The sequence below is a fragment of the Haematobia irritans genome, chromosome 3 (assembly GCF_050003625.1).
Source record: "Haematobia irritans isolate KBUSLIRL chromosome 3, ASM5000362v1, whole genome shotgun sequence".
NCBI lineage: Eukaryota > Metazoa > Arthropoda > Insecta > Diptera > Muscidae > Haematobia > Haematobia irritans.
This window is the reverse complement of record NC_134399.1, coordinates 78789128-78804804: the sequence shown is the minus strand read 5'-3', so window position 1 is coordinate 78804804 and position 15677 is coordinate 78789128. Positions and strand designations below refer to the sequence as shown.

The 15677-nt window shown below is 35.1% G+C and overlaps 1 protein-coding gene across 3 annotated transcripts in view; it reads left to right on the top strand.

Annotated features, from left to right (window-relative positions):
* The window catches only part of Peritrophin-A (Peritrophin A), a 31985-nt gene that overhangs the window by 15678 nt on the left and 630 nt on the right, over positions 1 to 15677 (top strand). For all 3 annotated transcript variants that reach the window (XM_075298488.1, XM_075298486.1, XM_075298487.1), the window contains exons 3-4: positions 13610 to 13825; positions 13903 to 14097. In XM_075298488.1, the coding sequence (XP_075154603.1) occupies positions 13610 to 13825; positions 13903 to 14097 (411 nt within the window). The remainder of the gene's footprint in view (positions 1 to 13609; positions 13826 to 13902; positions 14098 to 15677) is intronic.

The following is a 15677-nucleotide window of genomic DNA, read 5'->3' as shown; positions in this document are numbered from 1 at the left end:
TCCGTATCCTAATTTTAATTTTATTGGTCCTAGATTTAAAGCCAGATGGGTCGCAAAAAAATGTCTTTATTTTAAAGAAGCCGCATCTTTGGCTCGGAATCAATACCAAAATCCTTAAGGGAAGGTCAAAATCTTTGAATCCAAGTAAACTTTTTTTTTGAGGACAAAACGATTTCCTTACAAGTTTACCGACTTTTGGGCAAGGAAAAAACTTTATATCAGAGAAATGCGTCTTCTATGCTGAGCAAAATTCACATTCCAAATTTAAGGGCATGAAATTTTTGGCCCCACGACAATATATATTTTTTTCAGTGCATATAAACCGCTCCTCAGATTTGACTTCCAGAGCCTTTTGAAGGAGCAAATTTCACAAATATTTTTTTGCTAGAACAAATTCTGAAAATATAGTATATGCTTAAAGCAGAATATATAGCAGGAAGTATGTATGGAGAGGTGATGTTTTTGAGGGTGTCGTTAAGTTATTCGTCTGAAAATTTGGTATCTTATTCCGAGCCAAAAGATGCGGCTTCTTTAAAATAAAGACATTTTTAGCGACCTATCTAAAGACATTTTAGCGACCTATCGGGGAGCCACCGTGGTGCAATGGTTAGCATGCCCGCTTTTCATACAAAAGGTCGTGGGTTCGATTCCTGCTACGACCGAACACCAAAAAGTTTTTCAGAGGTGGATTATCCCACTTCAGTAATGCTGGTGACATTTCTAAGGGTTTCAAAGCTTCTCTAAGTGGTTTCACTGGAATGTGGAACGCCGTTCGCCGTTGTCATTGAGCTTAACATGGAATCGGGCAGCAATCAGTCATAAGAGAGAAGTTCACCACTGTGGTATCACAATGGACTCAATAGTCTAAGTGAGCCTGATACATCGGGCTGACACATAACCTAACCTAACCTAACCTAGCGACCTATCTGGCTTTAAATCTAGGATCAATAAAATTAAAATTAGTATGCAGACCCATAAGCGTAGGAAGGCCTCTGGGGAGGGGGCTTAGACCCCCCCAGAAAAATTTTAGCCCCCCCAGAATTTTAAAACCTATTTACGATTTTACATTTTTCTAAAAATTAAACAAGTATATACAACCGCACAAAGTTCCGCTAAAGACTTTCATGCACAATCGAATTAATTTAGTTGTGGTAGCAGTTGCCGATGGCAATGTTTGAAATCTGATATTTATAAAATAAATCTGTGGTTGAACTTTTGATTTAGTTGAATAACTAAAGCTCCTTTATTATTTTATTTAGTCTGGTTTAGTCAATTTAATTTAAAAAAATAGTAATTGATACTATTCTTTCATAAATTAATATCTTAATAATGCTGCAAAAAAGCATAGCCAAAAAGAAGTGAAAATCTTCTTTTTGGGTCCGGAAGTGGTGCAAAATTGGCGGAGAAGCGATAAATGTAATATGAAATTGTCATAGAACGAATGTCCACCGTTTCAACAGCCGTTGCAATGAATTTGCATCACTTCTTAAGTTGTGATCCAAATTCAGTGTTTTGAATGTGAATTAAAAAAATTTGTTATATTTTCCCAAATAATTAATTTTTATATTTTTTATGATTTTTAATGTATTCTAACGCTTGTTTGAAACGTTTTCCCTCGAATATTTTCAAAAATTCTATAAAAATGTGTATAATGAATTTAGCATTTTTGTAGCAAAATTTGAATAATTTGTACCATTTTATTTATTCTTACCTTTTTTTTAAAAGAAAACAAAAAATTACGCATTAAAATATGAAAAAATGTAGTAAAAAAACTTCCTGTGTAGTTAAAATAATTAACTTCTTTGTGAGGACATTTTTGGAAGTGCTTTTAAAGATGTGACATTAGAAAAACTCCCAACTTTTTTGCTGGGAAAAGTGTGGAACTACTTTAAGTTGCTTTATTATAATTTAATTGTCGAGTTATTTTGTTGCCTATATTGTTATTCATTTTTATGAAATAAAACATTAATTGAACCTATAAGTTCAGTCTATAAATTTTCAGCTAGGGGGGCTATAGCCCCCCCTAGGAAAATTGTCTAGCTACGCTAATGTGCAGACCTCATTTATCGAATTTTCGCAGTATATTAATAAAGCTATTCACATACAAACAAATGCCAGTTTAAAAATCCAAATTATAACAGATACTTTAAAGGAAACGCCGATTTCTTAATTCCAAAAAAACTTTAAACCAAAGATGCTAAATCCTCAAAATAAGTCGCAGCCTATATTCGAAACGTTTTTATCTTAAATTTAAAATGTGTTTCTTTACTTTAAGGACATTTTGCCTTGGTTCAAAGACATGCGAATTTAACGAAGGGACGCAAATTTACAAAAGTTGTGTCCTAAATTTAATGAAAACTAATTTTGAAGCAAAGATAATAAACTTTAATTTAATTTAAATTACATTATTTAAAAAAATTGTAAGTTGCACATCCTAAAATTTAGATTGCGTAATCTTTAATATCAGGTAAATATCTTTTTCAGTGTATTGGCTATTTTTTAGTATTTTTTAGCTATTTTTTGGGAAATCTAACGGTATTTGGTGAAGCAATTCTGGCAACGCTGCTTAAAGGCATCCTTACTTCAATTCTATGCCCCTTTGGCTCAGAATCAATACCAAAACCAGAGTGCGGGCTATAGCTCAAACTGGTGCGGTATGGCCCATTTGCAATACCATCCGACCTACATCAATAAAAACTACATGTACTAAGTTTTTTGTCAATAACTTGTTTTGTTCTGAAGTTAGCGTGATGTTAACATCACGTACAAAAATTTAAAATCAAGATTATGAACTTTCTTTCAATGACATTATTCAAAATATTTTAAAGAATTTTCTCATTAATATTGTGTAAATCTTTAGTCCGAAAATTTATGCTGCATAATCTAGATTACATCAATATTTATATCATAAAGGGTGATACGGTCAAAATTTGGTCAATATAAACATAACGTATTTCTTTCAATTTTGCATTTAAAAAACCTGAACACCCCTCATTTTGAAGGTGTGTGTGTGTGTGTAGAATGTTGCTCCTATTTTGATTTTGGAATTCACTCTTCAGTTGTCAAAATGCCGTCCAAGCAAGAAGAGCAGCGTATCAAAATTTTGCTCGCGCATCGCGATAATCCGAGCTACTCGCACGCAAAGCTGGCAAAATCGCTAAAAGTTGCCAAATCAACCGTTACAAATGTAATTAAAGTGTTTGGGGAACGTTTGTCGACAGCCAGGAAGTCTGGATCGGGGGGAAATCGAAAACCGGAAGTCGCTGAGACGACAAAGAGAGTTGCCGGTAGTTTCAAGCGAAACCCTAACCTCTCTCTCCGAGATGCCGCAAATAAGCTGGATGTATCGTCTACAACCATGCATCGAGCCAAAAAACGAACCGGCCTATCGACTTACAAGAAGGTAGTGACTCCAAATCGCGATGATAAACAAAATACGACGGCCAAAGCGCGATCCCGGAGGCTGTACACGACGATGCTGACGAAGTTTGACTGCGTGGTAATGGACGACGAAACCTACGTCAAAGCCGACTACAAGCAGCTTCCGGGACAGGAGTTTTATACGGCAAAAGGAAGGGGAAAGGTAGCAGATATTTTCAAGCACATAAAACTGTCAAAGTTCGCAAAGAAATATCTGGTTTGGCAAGCCATCTGTACCTGTGGCTTGAAAAGCAGCATTTTCATAGCTTCCGGGACTGTCAACCAAGAAATTTACGTGAAAGAGTGTTTGAATAAACGTCTGCTGCCTTTCCTGAAGAAACACGGTTGTTCCGTACTGTTTTGGCGGATTTGGCATCTTGCCATTACGGTAAAAAGGCTATGGAGTGGTACGCCGCCAACAACGTGCAGGTGGTTCCCAAGGACAAGAACCCTCCCAACACCCCAGAGCTCCGCCCAATTGAGAAATACTGGGCTATTGTCAAGCAGAACCTAAAGAAGACCAAAAAAACTGCTAAGGACGAGCAGCAGTTCAAGGCAGACTGGCTTTCTGCGGCGAAGAAGGTGGACGAGGTGGCTGTACAAAATCTGATGGCAGGTGTCAAGCGTGAGGCCCGGCAATTCGGATTTGGAAAAGCGAATGCCTAACTGAATATTTTTCCTGAATTTTATACTAATTGAACTTGAAAAAGAAATGTAATTTTATTTTTTAAATAAACGATTTCACCGATTTACACGCGTTTTCCCTTGACCAAATTTTGACCTATCGCCCTTTATGAATGTACTTTGAGACCCCAGCAAAAAAAGCGTCGCCAAAAAAGTTGTGAACATGTTCTTTTTGGATCCGGAAGTGGTGCAAAATTGGCGCAAAAGCGATGAATTTAACATGGGCATGTCATGGGACGGATGTCCACCATTTCAATAGCAATTGTACTGAATTTGCATCACTTCTTAAGGAGTGATCCGAATTCAGTGTTTTGGATGTGAATTAAAAAATTTAATGATATTTTGCCAAATAAATAATTAAAAAAAAAATTTATGGCTTTTAATGCATTCTAACGCTTGTCTGAAACGTTTGAACTAAAATATTTTCAAAAATTCCAAATTTTTCTGCAAGGGATTTAGCATTTAAAAAAAACCTATTTGAAACAAAAAAAATTAAAATTACCTATTAAAAATATGAAAACAGCAAGTTATAAAAAATTGTCATATTTCTTACTTTTTATTTAAACGAAACAAAAGCTAATGATTCACATTCATATTAAAGTGCACTGAAAAAAATATTGTCGTGAGGCCAAAGATTTCTTGTCCTTAAAATACGAGTGCAAATTTTGCTTAGCATAGAAGACGCAAAGGTCTATAATGAAGTCGTATTGTCCTTATAATTAAGTGATTTGACTTAAAAATTGGTATCATAACATGAAAGAAAAAATTTTTGGGCTAAGGTTAAGTTGACTTTAATAATTCAGAAAAATTCTTTAAAATTAATGAAATTGTCTTTAAATTTCTTGTCAAAAATAGGACATGTTTTTCAACACTTTATTTTAAAGACGGTTTTTACTTGAAACATAGCATAATTTCTATTGGAAGTCGAGTCTGAGTTTGGAAAAGTTGGAAGTTGTCGTTAGCTCGTTTTGAAAGGACTTTGATAGCATATGAAAAAAAAGCTGAAAAAACCGAAAATTAAAATTTGCTTCCTAGAAGCAAGTACACAAAACCCAAATTTAAAAGAGAATTGTGTCTTAAAAGTCTCCTTACTTGTATTATTCGCTTCTTTAGCTCGGAATCAATACCAAACTTTTAAAGTAAAGAAAAAATCTTTGGAACCGGGCATGCTTTTTTTTCAGTGTGTATATGAGCTTCGACTTGTCCTACTGGCTTTCTTCTTTGTTTGTTCTATCTGATGGTAATGCAAAAACTGGTCGAATTTAATACAATTTTAAATACTCATTTTAATGCTATTGTGTAATGGCCTACCAGGCAAGACAGTAGCTAAGATTGCCATAGATTGACAAATAGTCAGATAAGTTTAAAATGTATTTTAAAGGCTCCGAGCTTCTAGCCAAATTATAACAATCACTCCAAGGAAAGATTATGGTGTATGGATTTTGTATCGTGTTACACATTCATCTGATTTATATTCAACATTCTAATTGTATGCTATTTGCCTATCTGTTTGTAAGTCCGTCCGTCTAGCTATTACTTAGACCATACATGCACATATTGTTTTATATCCACATTGTAGTATAAAAATTCAATTTGGCCATAAAATGAAAGGAAAATTAAAGAAACCAGTCTTCTAACATTTTGAATTAAAAAACGAAACAAAACTAGATTGATTGAAAAAAAAAGAAATAAATAAATAAAAACAAAATACTAAAGCCCGATCACAATAACTTAAAGCAACGGTGCCGAGTACTGCTGCTAATATTCTGCAAAACCAATTAAAGGCCGGTTAAAATGAAACACAAAGCAAGCAACTTTTTAGTATTACTTTTCGATTTTGGTCAGAGAATGAAAAGTAGTTTGACTCTTTGTGCTAAAGAACACTGCCATGATAGACATGAAACTGGACTCTATCAATCCCCGAGTCATGCTAGCAGCATGTTTTAATAAAAGCTTTTTCTGAAGTTGGTTTTTTCATGGAACCACTCAATCCCCAATTACTTAGATATATCCCCACTGAGTTCAGATCGTCAAATGTTTTTTTTTTTTCTTATATTACAACTAGATAGCAAAGGTTGTTGACATTTTTATATGGTGACCAGTCATAGGTGGTATTGGGTAGAAAACGGCAGGAACCAAATTCTTTAAGGAAACGTTTTGATCAATACAATTTGGCGCACTATTAATTGGTAGCTTTTAGGACAAACTATATATAAAACGAAATGAATTTACACTGATTGTAAAAATTTTGAGGATTTTAAAAAAATATATATATTGTAAAGATATTTAAAAAAAGAAACTCGTATTTGCTTTAATATGCCTTAATTCAAACAAGTATATACGGCCGTAAGTTCGGCCAGGCCGAAGCTTATGTACCCTCCACCATGGATTGCGTAGAAACTTCTTCTAAACACTGCCATCCACAATCGAATTACTTGGGTTGCGGTAACGCTTGCCGATGGCAAGGTGTCTTAAACCTCCTAACACCGTCTTCTAAATTGTAAGTAAGTCCATACGTGGTATATATTAAATTAACAAAATTTTCTATAGAAATAAAATTTTAACAAAATTTTCCATAGAAATAAATTTTTAACAAAATTTTCTATAAAAATAAAGTTTTGACAAAATTTTATATAGAAATGAAATTTTAACAAAATTTTCTATAGAAATAAAATTTAAAAAAAAAATTCTATAGAAATAAAATTTTGACAAAATTTTATATAGAAATAAAATTTTGACAAAATAAAGACATTTTTTAGCGACCTATTCGCAGTATATTAATAAAGCTATTCACGTACAAACAAATGCCAGTTTGTACGTGAGCGATTCTTAATTCCAATAAAAAAAAACTTTAAACCAAAGATGCTAAATCCTCAAAATAAGTCTTAGCCTATATTCGAAGCGTTTTTATCTTAAATTTAAAGATTCAATATTTCAGTTATTTTAAGGACGATTTCTTTAAATGTGTTTCTTTACTTTAAGGAAATTTTGCCTTGGTTCAAAGACATGCGAATTTAACGGAGGGACTCAAATTTCCAAAATTTTTGTCCTAAATTTAATTAAAACAAATTTTGAGGCAAAGATAATAAACTTGTGTTTGTCTCATATCATATGTTAGCGAATAAGAAAACTTTATAAGTGCAATAGAAAATAACCTGACGAAAGATTAAATGTAAGTGTATTTCCTTTTACTAACCAGTTAATATAATAATGTAAAATTAAAAATAATAATTGTTATATTATAAAATTGCCAGATTCAATAAAAATACCATCCCTGAAGAAACTGGAATCGCCCAGCGAAACGTTGGATGACAAAAATTTAATAAATTAATCTTTTGTTCGCATTAAAATACCTGACCTTAAAAGCCCAAAAATAACAATAGATGTTTGAAATAATTAAAAAGGTCGAATCGAAAATAAAAATAATAAGCTTTAATTTAATTTAAATTGCATTATTTAAAAAAATTGTAAATTGCACATAGGTAAATATTTTTTTCAGTGTACTGGAATTATTTTTGGCTCGAGTGGCAACCATGATTATGAACCTATATGGACCAATTTTTGTATGATTGGGGATCGGCTATATATAACTATAGACCGATATGGACCAATTTTGGTATGGTTGTTAGCGGCCATATACTAACACCACGTTCCAAAATTGAACCGGATCGGATGAATTTTGCTCCTCCAAGAGGCTCTGGAGAACGGTTTATATGGGGGCTATACGGACCGATATGGACCAATTCTGTCACGGTTGTAAGAGACCATATACACAGTCTCACATAAGTTTACATACCCTTGAGGTTTTTACCTTATAACTAAACATGTTTCTTGTTGTTGTTTATAATCCAGACTAAAAACATCTTTTTGAAAATGGACAAATACTTTGTTTTTCAAATTAATTTACAAAATCTAAAGCATATATATGCATATTTTATTATATTTTAATAATTAAAGAAAATACAATTTCTTAAACCGTATGTAAACTTGTGTAAGACTGTGTACCAACACCATGTATCAAATTTCAGCCGGATCGGATGAAATGAAACAAATTCGTTAATAGAACGATTTTTTCGTTAATATAACGAATTTTCTGCAAATCAACGTAATGTTTCGTACTATTAATGAATATTATTTGAAATATCTGCATTAATTGAAATATCTGACATTTTTTGTCCTGGCATCAACCTTTGTCCTTTTTTATGTGAAATAAAATCAGGCTTTTATAGACCAGTAACATATGCCACTACCTAAAACTTTGACACGTGAGATATTGTAGTCCCACCCTATATATGGTGGATAGTATTAAAAAGTCAGCCAACATTTTGGGGGAAAGCCTCCCAAATACAAACTCCAACATTCATGATATTTACCCCAATCGACTGCCGGAATTAATATATCAGTGTGATCATTAAACATTTCCCAAACTAACCTATTGAACACACAACGAATGGAATAACGTAATTCCCATAACAGGAAGAAGCGTCTATCGGAAGTAGTCCGTAGTTTTTTTTTACAGCTGTCTGTGAAAACCACCAAACATCTTCTCAACTCATCTTTGTTTGTATTTACTTGGCATGGACCAAAACATTGCACTTCGATGGCATGTGTAACAGTTTCCTTAATAAATTTCAATGTAAAGTCATCTGCAAATAATGTGCAAATAATGTCTATAGAAAGAGAGAAAGATTGAAGATGGTTAGTGGGGTTACATTTCGAAATCTACAGTAGAGTATCATACACCCGGAAAAAAGTGACCCCTTCTTTAAGTTAAAATGAACTCCTGGTGATGAAAATTGAACTTCGTATAGCGCCAAAGACATTTTTATTTGTTTGAACGTTGTGATTTTCGTAGAAATTAGGTAGAATGCATTCCATATATTAGTTAAAATTTTCCTATATTTATGTACCACTATACTACAGAATGAAAAAAATTAACTGGATTGAATTCATACATGGAATGATTTTATTGAACTTTTTTCACTCATTTGGACAAATCTTACATATTTGTGGTAAACCTTTTACTTCAAAATTAGAACTGCTTACCTTCGTTTTTAAATACAGTTTTATTTTTTTATATGGACATTTTTTCTTCAATAAAAGACATGCTTTATTAATATGTTAAATATATTTATTAAGAATTAACAGCATCGACTGGCCTTGAAATATTAGTTTATTATTCCACTATTTCCAATGTCCATGTAAAGTTACCAACTGTAAAACGTAATGATTTTCTTCTTCTTGTTCCTTTCACTTTTAATAAGATGCTGCGTAACGAGTTTGTCCTCCTTTTAAAATTTCAATACCTACAAATATAACAAATCATAAACCATGTATTTTTCACAAAAGGTTAGCGTCACTGTATGAATGTTACCTGATAATTGAAGATTCCAAAACGAAGACGAATGGAGGGGTTGTTCTACATTGATAGACTTATTGTTTGTTATTTATGTTCAATAATTTTTCTCACTAATTTAAAATAACAAATATTTTATTTGTTATTTATTATATTATTTTACTATATTATTTTTTAACAATCTCTCCGTATACCATAACAACGCGATTCCAACTAAAAAACAACTCACGCGCAAACATATCGGTTGCATCGATGACAGGTATCGATTACAGGTAGGTAAAAGAAATATAGGAAAATTTCCTACATTCTAACAAGTGTGTTTCCTTAAGTTTTGAAAGTATTGAATACTTCTTAGTACGAATGAACTAAAATATTTTTCTATGTCAAGTGTTATTCGTATGTATGATAAGCTTTCTATAATAAAGGATGTCAGTGTTATCGTTTTATAAGAAATTTTACTAAATTTGAGGAAAGTTGGTTTTAGTTCGGGTTTTGTTTATTTTTACGAATGCTTTGTTATCAGTGAATAAAATTTTCTTCTTCAGTAGTAAATTCTTATACCCAGCGAAGAAAACAGTATTAGTAAAATTCCATGCCTTATTCTAGTTAATGAACTATTCCTAACTGCTTTCAATTTAGGATTTTTTTACTGAAACAAGTAAATTTTATTATTTCACACACAAATTTAACTTAATGGAAATAAAATGGCTAAACTAAATTGATGAACATTTTTTCCTTTAGTTTCGAAGGCACTTTTTTCTGGGTGTATCTACACCTTGCCGGTGTATTATTGCCGCTAACTGGATATGTCATATTTGGCTAACTTGGACTGCAACAAAAGTCGGATACCAAACCAGATCCACATGAAACGATGAAAAAAGCTCATCTTCAGCCAAAAAGCGTATTGTGAATTTATTTACAGTTATTTAATATACATCCACCGATTTACGGCAAACCCAGTATCGTCTGCTACAAACAAGTTTCTGCAATGACGTAACAACAACAGCTCATGATTGGATGGTGTTTGTCTGGCAAGTTGCATTGATGGAGTGAATGAAGGCAATTGCAGAGAGCCCATAGTTGCATGTGTCGTCGAACATCATCATGAATGAAATTCCCCAAATTGTGAGCAGAAGGGATAACCCAGATTCATTCACAACCCAGGTCAATGAATCATTTTATGATTCCTTGATACACACACAACAAAAAAATTGTTTTGACAACCAATTTTTTGCCAACTGAAGTATTTGATTTCAATTAATTGACGATAATATTGGTAACCAATACAATTTCATTTGTGTAAGAACAACCAAGTGTTGTCCGACGTACATACCTGATAAAAGTAAGAGCAACCAATAGTACATACCGTAGAGAATAACGGGCATTTTTCTATTGCTCGGAAAATATAAATTACATTGCCTTCGTAATAGGTACTGGTCATTCAATCGTCCGAAAACGATAGCCATTCGTCGCATTTGTGGTCTCGGAGTCAGCGACAGTAGCCAAGCCTGCTCCTTCCCAGAATTTACCAGCTGGCAATCACTAATTTGGATTCCAAGTTCACAGCGCAACAATAGCTTTGCATGCAATTACAGCATACATACACAGACGACTCAATCAACCCAGCCCAGGACGGTCCTCGCGGCTCTTGATCTATTGAAGGCATTCGATAGGTCAGCGTTACGTTCTTAATTAGCTGGCCCCAATCGTACGATAGATATAGATAGACATTCAAAGCCTCTTATGGTGAGCAGGAAGATCCTCAAGGTGTGGTTATGTCTCCAGCACTGTTCAAACACTAGTTATCTTCTATTCTAACTCATCCTGCCGGCGTTTGAAATTTGAATATATCAGCCACCAAAACCTCAGCTACACTATTCATTACATGGACAGCAGAAGTTAGAGTCGATGGCGCAACATTTCCCACAATTTGTGATAATCACCGAGTAGAAACAAGGTCTTCAAGTCGCTTACCGGCGGAACTTGAAGTGCGGGAAAAGAAACCTTGCTGATTACATAAAAGACAGTAGCAAACTATGCAGCGCCGGTGTGGATACTTCAGACAAGTAATATGCGTGGAATAACATACAGACTTGCCAGAACGCTGCCCTTAGAGCTGCTACTGGGTGTCTACGCAGTACTCGCCAGGAGCTTCCCTATGGGGAGACCAAGGCCCTTCCCGTTCGTAAACACAATTACATGTTGTGTAATAATATAATAAAAAACCGAATCGCCATGTTGTCGATAGGAATGTAAGGGTTGATCTTCACTTTCTAGAGTGCAAGATCAAGCGCTACAAAAGAAGCCTGTATATCAGGCAGATCTGATCAGGATTCATCTGCAGCTGAAACGGTGGGAAGATACAAGGTTAATCCTACTCCCGGAGTCCAAAGGAGGAATGAGACACGACAGTTTTGGCACAATTAAAATCTGGCAAGTTCAGCCACCACAATTCATATTTATCAGTGATTGATGGCACTGTCAATCCCACCATAGTCGCAGTGTTCCTCGATCTGGATACAAGCCGATGTACCAAAAGCGTAAAACAAAAATGATGGAAAAACAACAGCGCCGGAAGAAAAAAGACCTTCAACATCTTCTTACACGACGCACCAGCAGATCAGAGTCCATCGAATGCGTCTCCAAATATGTCCAAAAAATTCGCAGAACTGGTAAACGGAAGGAATCGCCAAAATCTACTGGGAAGCGAATAACTTTGACGTCACGCGAGAAAAATAAGCAAGCTAGTATTATGTCTTTCTTTCTTCAACTCCTTTCAAATAGACAAAGCGAATGCAATTAAGAACTTTTAACTGTTGGGTGAAAATTTAACCGGTTGGATGAGTTGGATAGGCAAAGATGACATGTGGAGTTTTTTCTATTGATTACAAAAGATTAATATGTTAGGTTATAGCATGCGCCAAGAAATTTTTAGACGCCTCAATGTACTTAACAGCGAAGTTGTTTGTCCTCAATTTGTTTTCTATGATTTCTTCTTAAAAAAAACAGTAAATTTGGTGAAAGAATATAAACTCGTGCACTTCCATACTTTTTTTGTCTGCAAGTTAACATAGACGATATTTTCGACAATTCTCGTTCTTGAAAAATAAATTGAATGAAACTTTTTGGGGTTTGGTCGAAACTGGGATTAAACCCTTGACTCTACGTAACCGGTCCCCTTTGCTGCACGTTGGCTCCAGTCTATGGTTATAGTGGCAGCCCATTATTTCAGGCTGATGGTTTAGATCTAGCGATCGTTGCACCACGTTGGCTCCCGTCTATGATTCCGAAACTGGGATTAAACCCTTGATTCTACGTAACCGGTCCCCTTTGCTGCACGTTGGCTCCAGTCTATGGTTATAGTGGCAGCCCATTATTTCAGGCTGATGGTTTAGATCTAGCGATCGTTGCACCACGTTGGCTCCCGTCTATGATTCCGAAACTGGGATTAAACCCTTGATTCTACGTAACCGGTCCCCTTTGCTGCACGTTGGCTCCAGTCTATGGTTATAGTGGCAGCCCATTATTTCAGGCTGATGGTTTAGATCTAGCGATCGTTGCACCACGTTGGCTCCCGTCTATGATTATAGTGGCGGCCCATTATATCAAGCTGATGGTTTAGAGCTGCCATTTAAACCCTGTTCCTAGGGAGCCACCGTGGTGCAATGGTTAGCATGCCCGCCTTGCATACACAAGGTCGTGGGTTCGTTTCCTGCTTCGACCGAACACCACCTCAGTAATGCTGGTGACATTTCTGAGGGTTTCAAAGCTTCTCTAAGTGGTTTCACTGCAATGTGGAACGCCGTTCGGACTCGGCTATAAAAAGGAGGTCCCTTGTCATTGAGCTTAACATGGAATCGGGCAGCACTCAGTGATAAGAGAGAAGTTCACCAATGTGGTATCACAATGGACTGAATAGTCTAAGTGAGCCTGATACATCGGGCTGCCACCTAACCTAACCTAACCTAACCTAACCCTGTTCCTATGAAGCGTTCTTAAGTTTTGGCTTCAAATGGGGATTGGTGTTGGCAGAAGATTGCTTTAACAAAATCGACATTATGGATAATGAATTCTCTAAATCATACATATCTTCCCTATCTATATATATATATATATTCTGATAACGATTCCTCTTCCATCTTCTTTCAGTTCACTGCGTGCCCGTGGAATCCATTGAATGTCCAGAGAAGCATGGTGTCCAGGCATATGCTCACACAGAACATTGTGATCAATTTTTCCTATGTACCAATGGTACTCTGACTTTGGAAACATGCGAAAATGGTTTGTTATTCGATGGTAAAGGAGCTGTACACAATCATTGCAATTATAATTGGGCAGTCGACTGTAAAGGCAGACAATGGGATCGTGAGTTAAAATCAGCTCATTGGTAAGATGATTGTTGAAGACAACGATACTATATATGTTTCTATTCTCTTTTGTAGCCACACCCATTTCGACTCCTGGCTGTGAATATCAATTCGGCATTTATCCCGTTTCCAAGGAATGTTCAACTACTTATATAAAATGTGCCTATGGTGAACCTATTGAACAAGAGTGTGATGCTGGTCTAGCCTATGATGAACGTATACATGGTTGCAATTGGCCGGATCAACTATTGGACACATGTAACCCTGAAGGTAATTGAGTTCACATCGAGATATTTAGATTTGGTAATAATGACAGGATTAAATTCGAGGGATTATTAAATTAAGGAGATGCATTGCATAATTAACATAGCTAAACAAAACAATTCCAGAAAAAAAATTTAACAGTTGTTTCAGCAATGTTACCTTTTTATTGCATCGTTAGATGCAATTAGCCCAGCAAAAAAGGTGTTGCTATAAAATCAACAAAAATGTTCTTTTTGGTTTCAGAACTGGTGTAAAATCGAATAAGAATCTATGAATTTCACATGGGCACATGTCCCCTGTCGGCATTTTAAAGTTCGATTTTATCCCCATCTACAGTGATGGAGAAATGTACCCAAAATATGTCTGAAAGTATTTTGCCATCAAGAAAATAACAGGTTGGCCGATAAGTCCCCGGTCTAACAAAGAAAAACACATTTTTTTTTGTCAAAATTCGTTTTTATTATTCATTTGACCAAAACAACATAGTTGTTTTTGGTCAAATGTGAGCTCGCGCGTTACCCATTTTGCACAGAGCTTCCGCATATCCAAATATTGATGAATGATATGACCAACACGTTCCTTTGATATCTTTAAGGCCTCTGCTATCTCTGGATTTTTTTGATGTTTTTGTCGGCGTCCACTGCGTTCACCGTCCTCCGTGCTCATTTCAGCACGCTTGAATTTTGCATACCAATCAATTATTGTTCATTTCCCTGGGGCAGAGTCCGGAAACTCATTATCAACCCAAATTTTTGCTTCCACCGTATTTTTCCCTTCAGAAAACAGTATTTTATCAAAACACGAAATTCCTTTTTTTCAATTTTTTCACAATAATAATAAAAAAGTTGCTTCACAAAAGGCGCTCCATCTCACAAACTAATTGACTTACAGACACGAATAAAATTTTAATTTAAAATAATATGCATTTAATACTAGCGACGCCATCTATGTGTAAGACCGGGGACTTATCAGCCAACCTGTTAAAAGTGGTTCAATAGGGTTCATTTGCAATACCATATATCCAATATCCATCAGAACTACTTGTGCCATGATTCAAGCCGATAGCTTCTTTCGTTCGGAAGTTAACGTAATTTCAACAGACGAACAGGCGGGTCGTCTCAGAATTTCACCACGACCCAGAAAAAATATATTTATAAGTCGAATCACCTAAATCTAAGGGCGTTTTCGTTTCGCAAAAAATATGTTGCTTTGGTGTTACACTACTTTTTCCCTCATTGTTTTTTCGCCCAAATGATATTGTCATTCCAAAGTTATTGTTAATTCATAATATTGTGAGGGACACCGGATCCAAAATCTAAGATAGTGTCCTTGATATTTTGCAATCAATTTCGAGAATGTTGCACCTTTTTACCCAATCGAAATCGCCATAAGAATAAAACACATTCATGAAAAAGTTTATCAACTTTTGGTTAAATAAAAATCCTTGAATCAGGGAAATGCATCTTCTATGCCACGCAAAACTGGAATTCGTTGTTTAAGGATAAGAAATACTTTTGTCAGTGGCGCGTTTGCCTTCCAACATCGGCCACCTTTATACAAAAATAAAATAAAATTTCTTTTTCTCT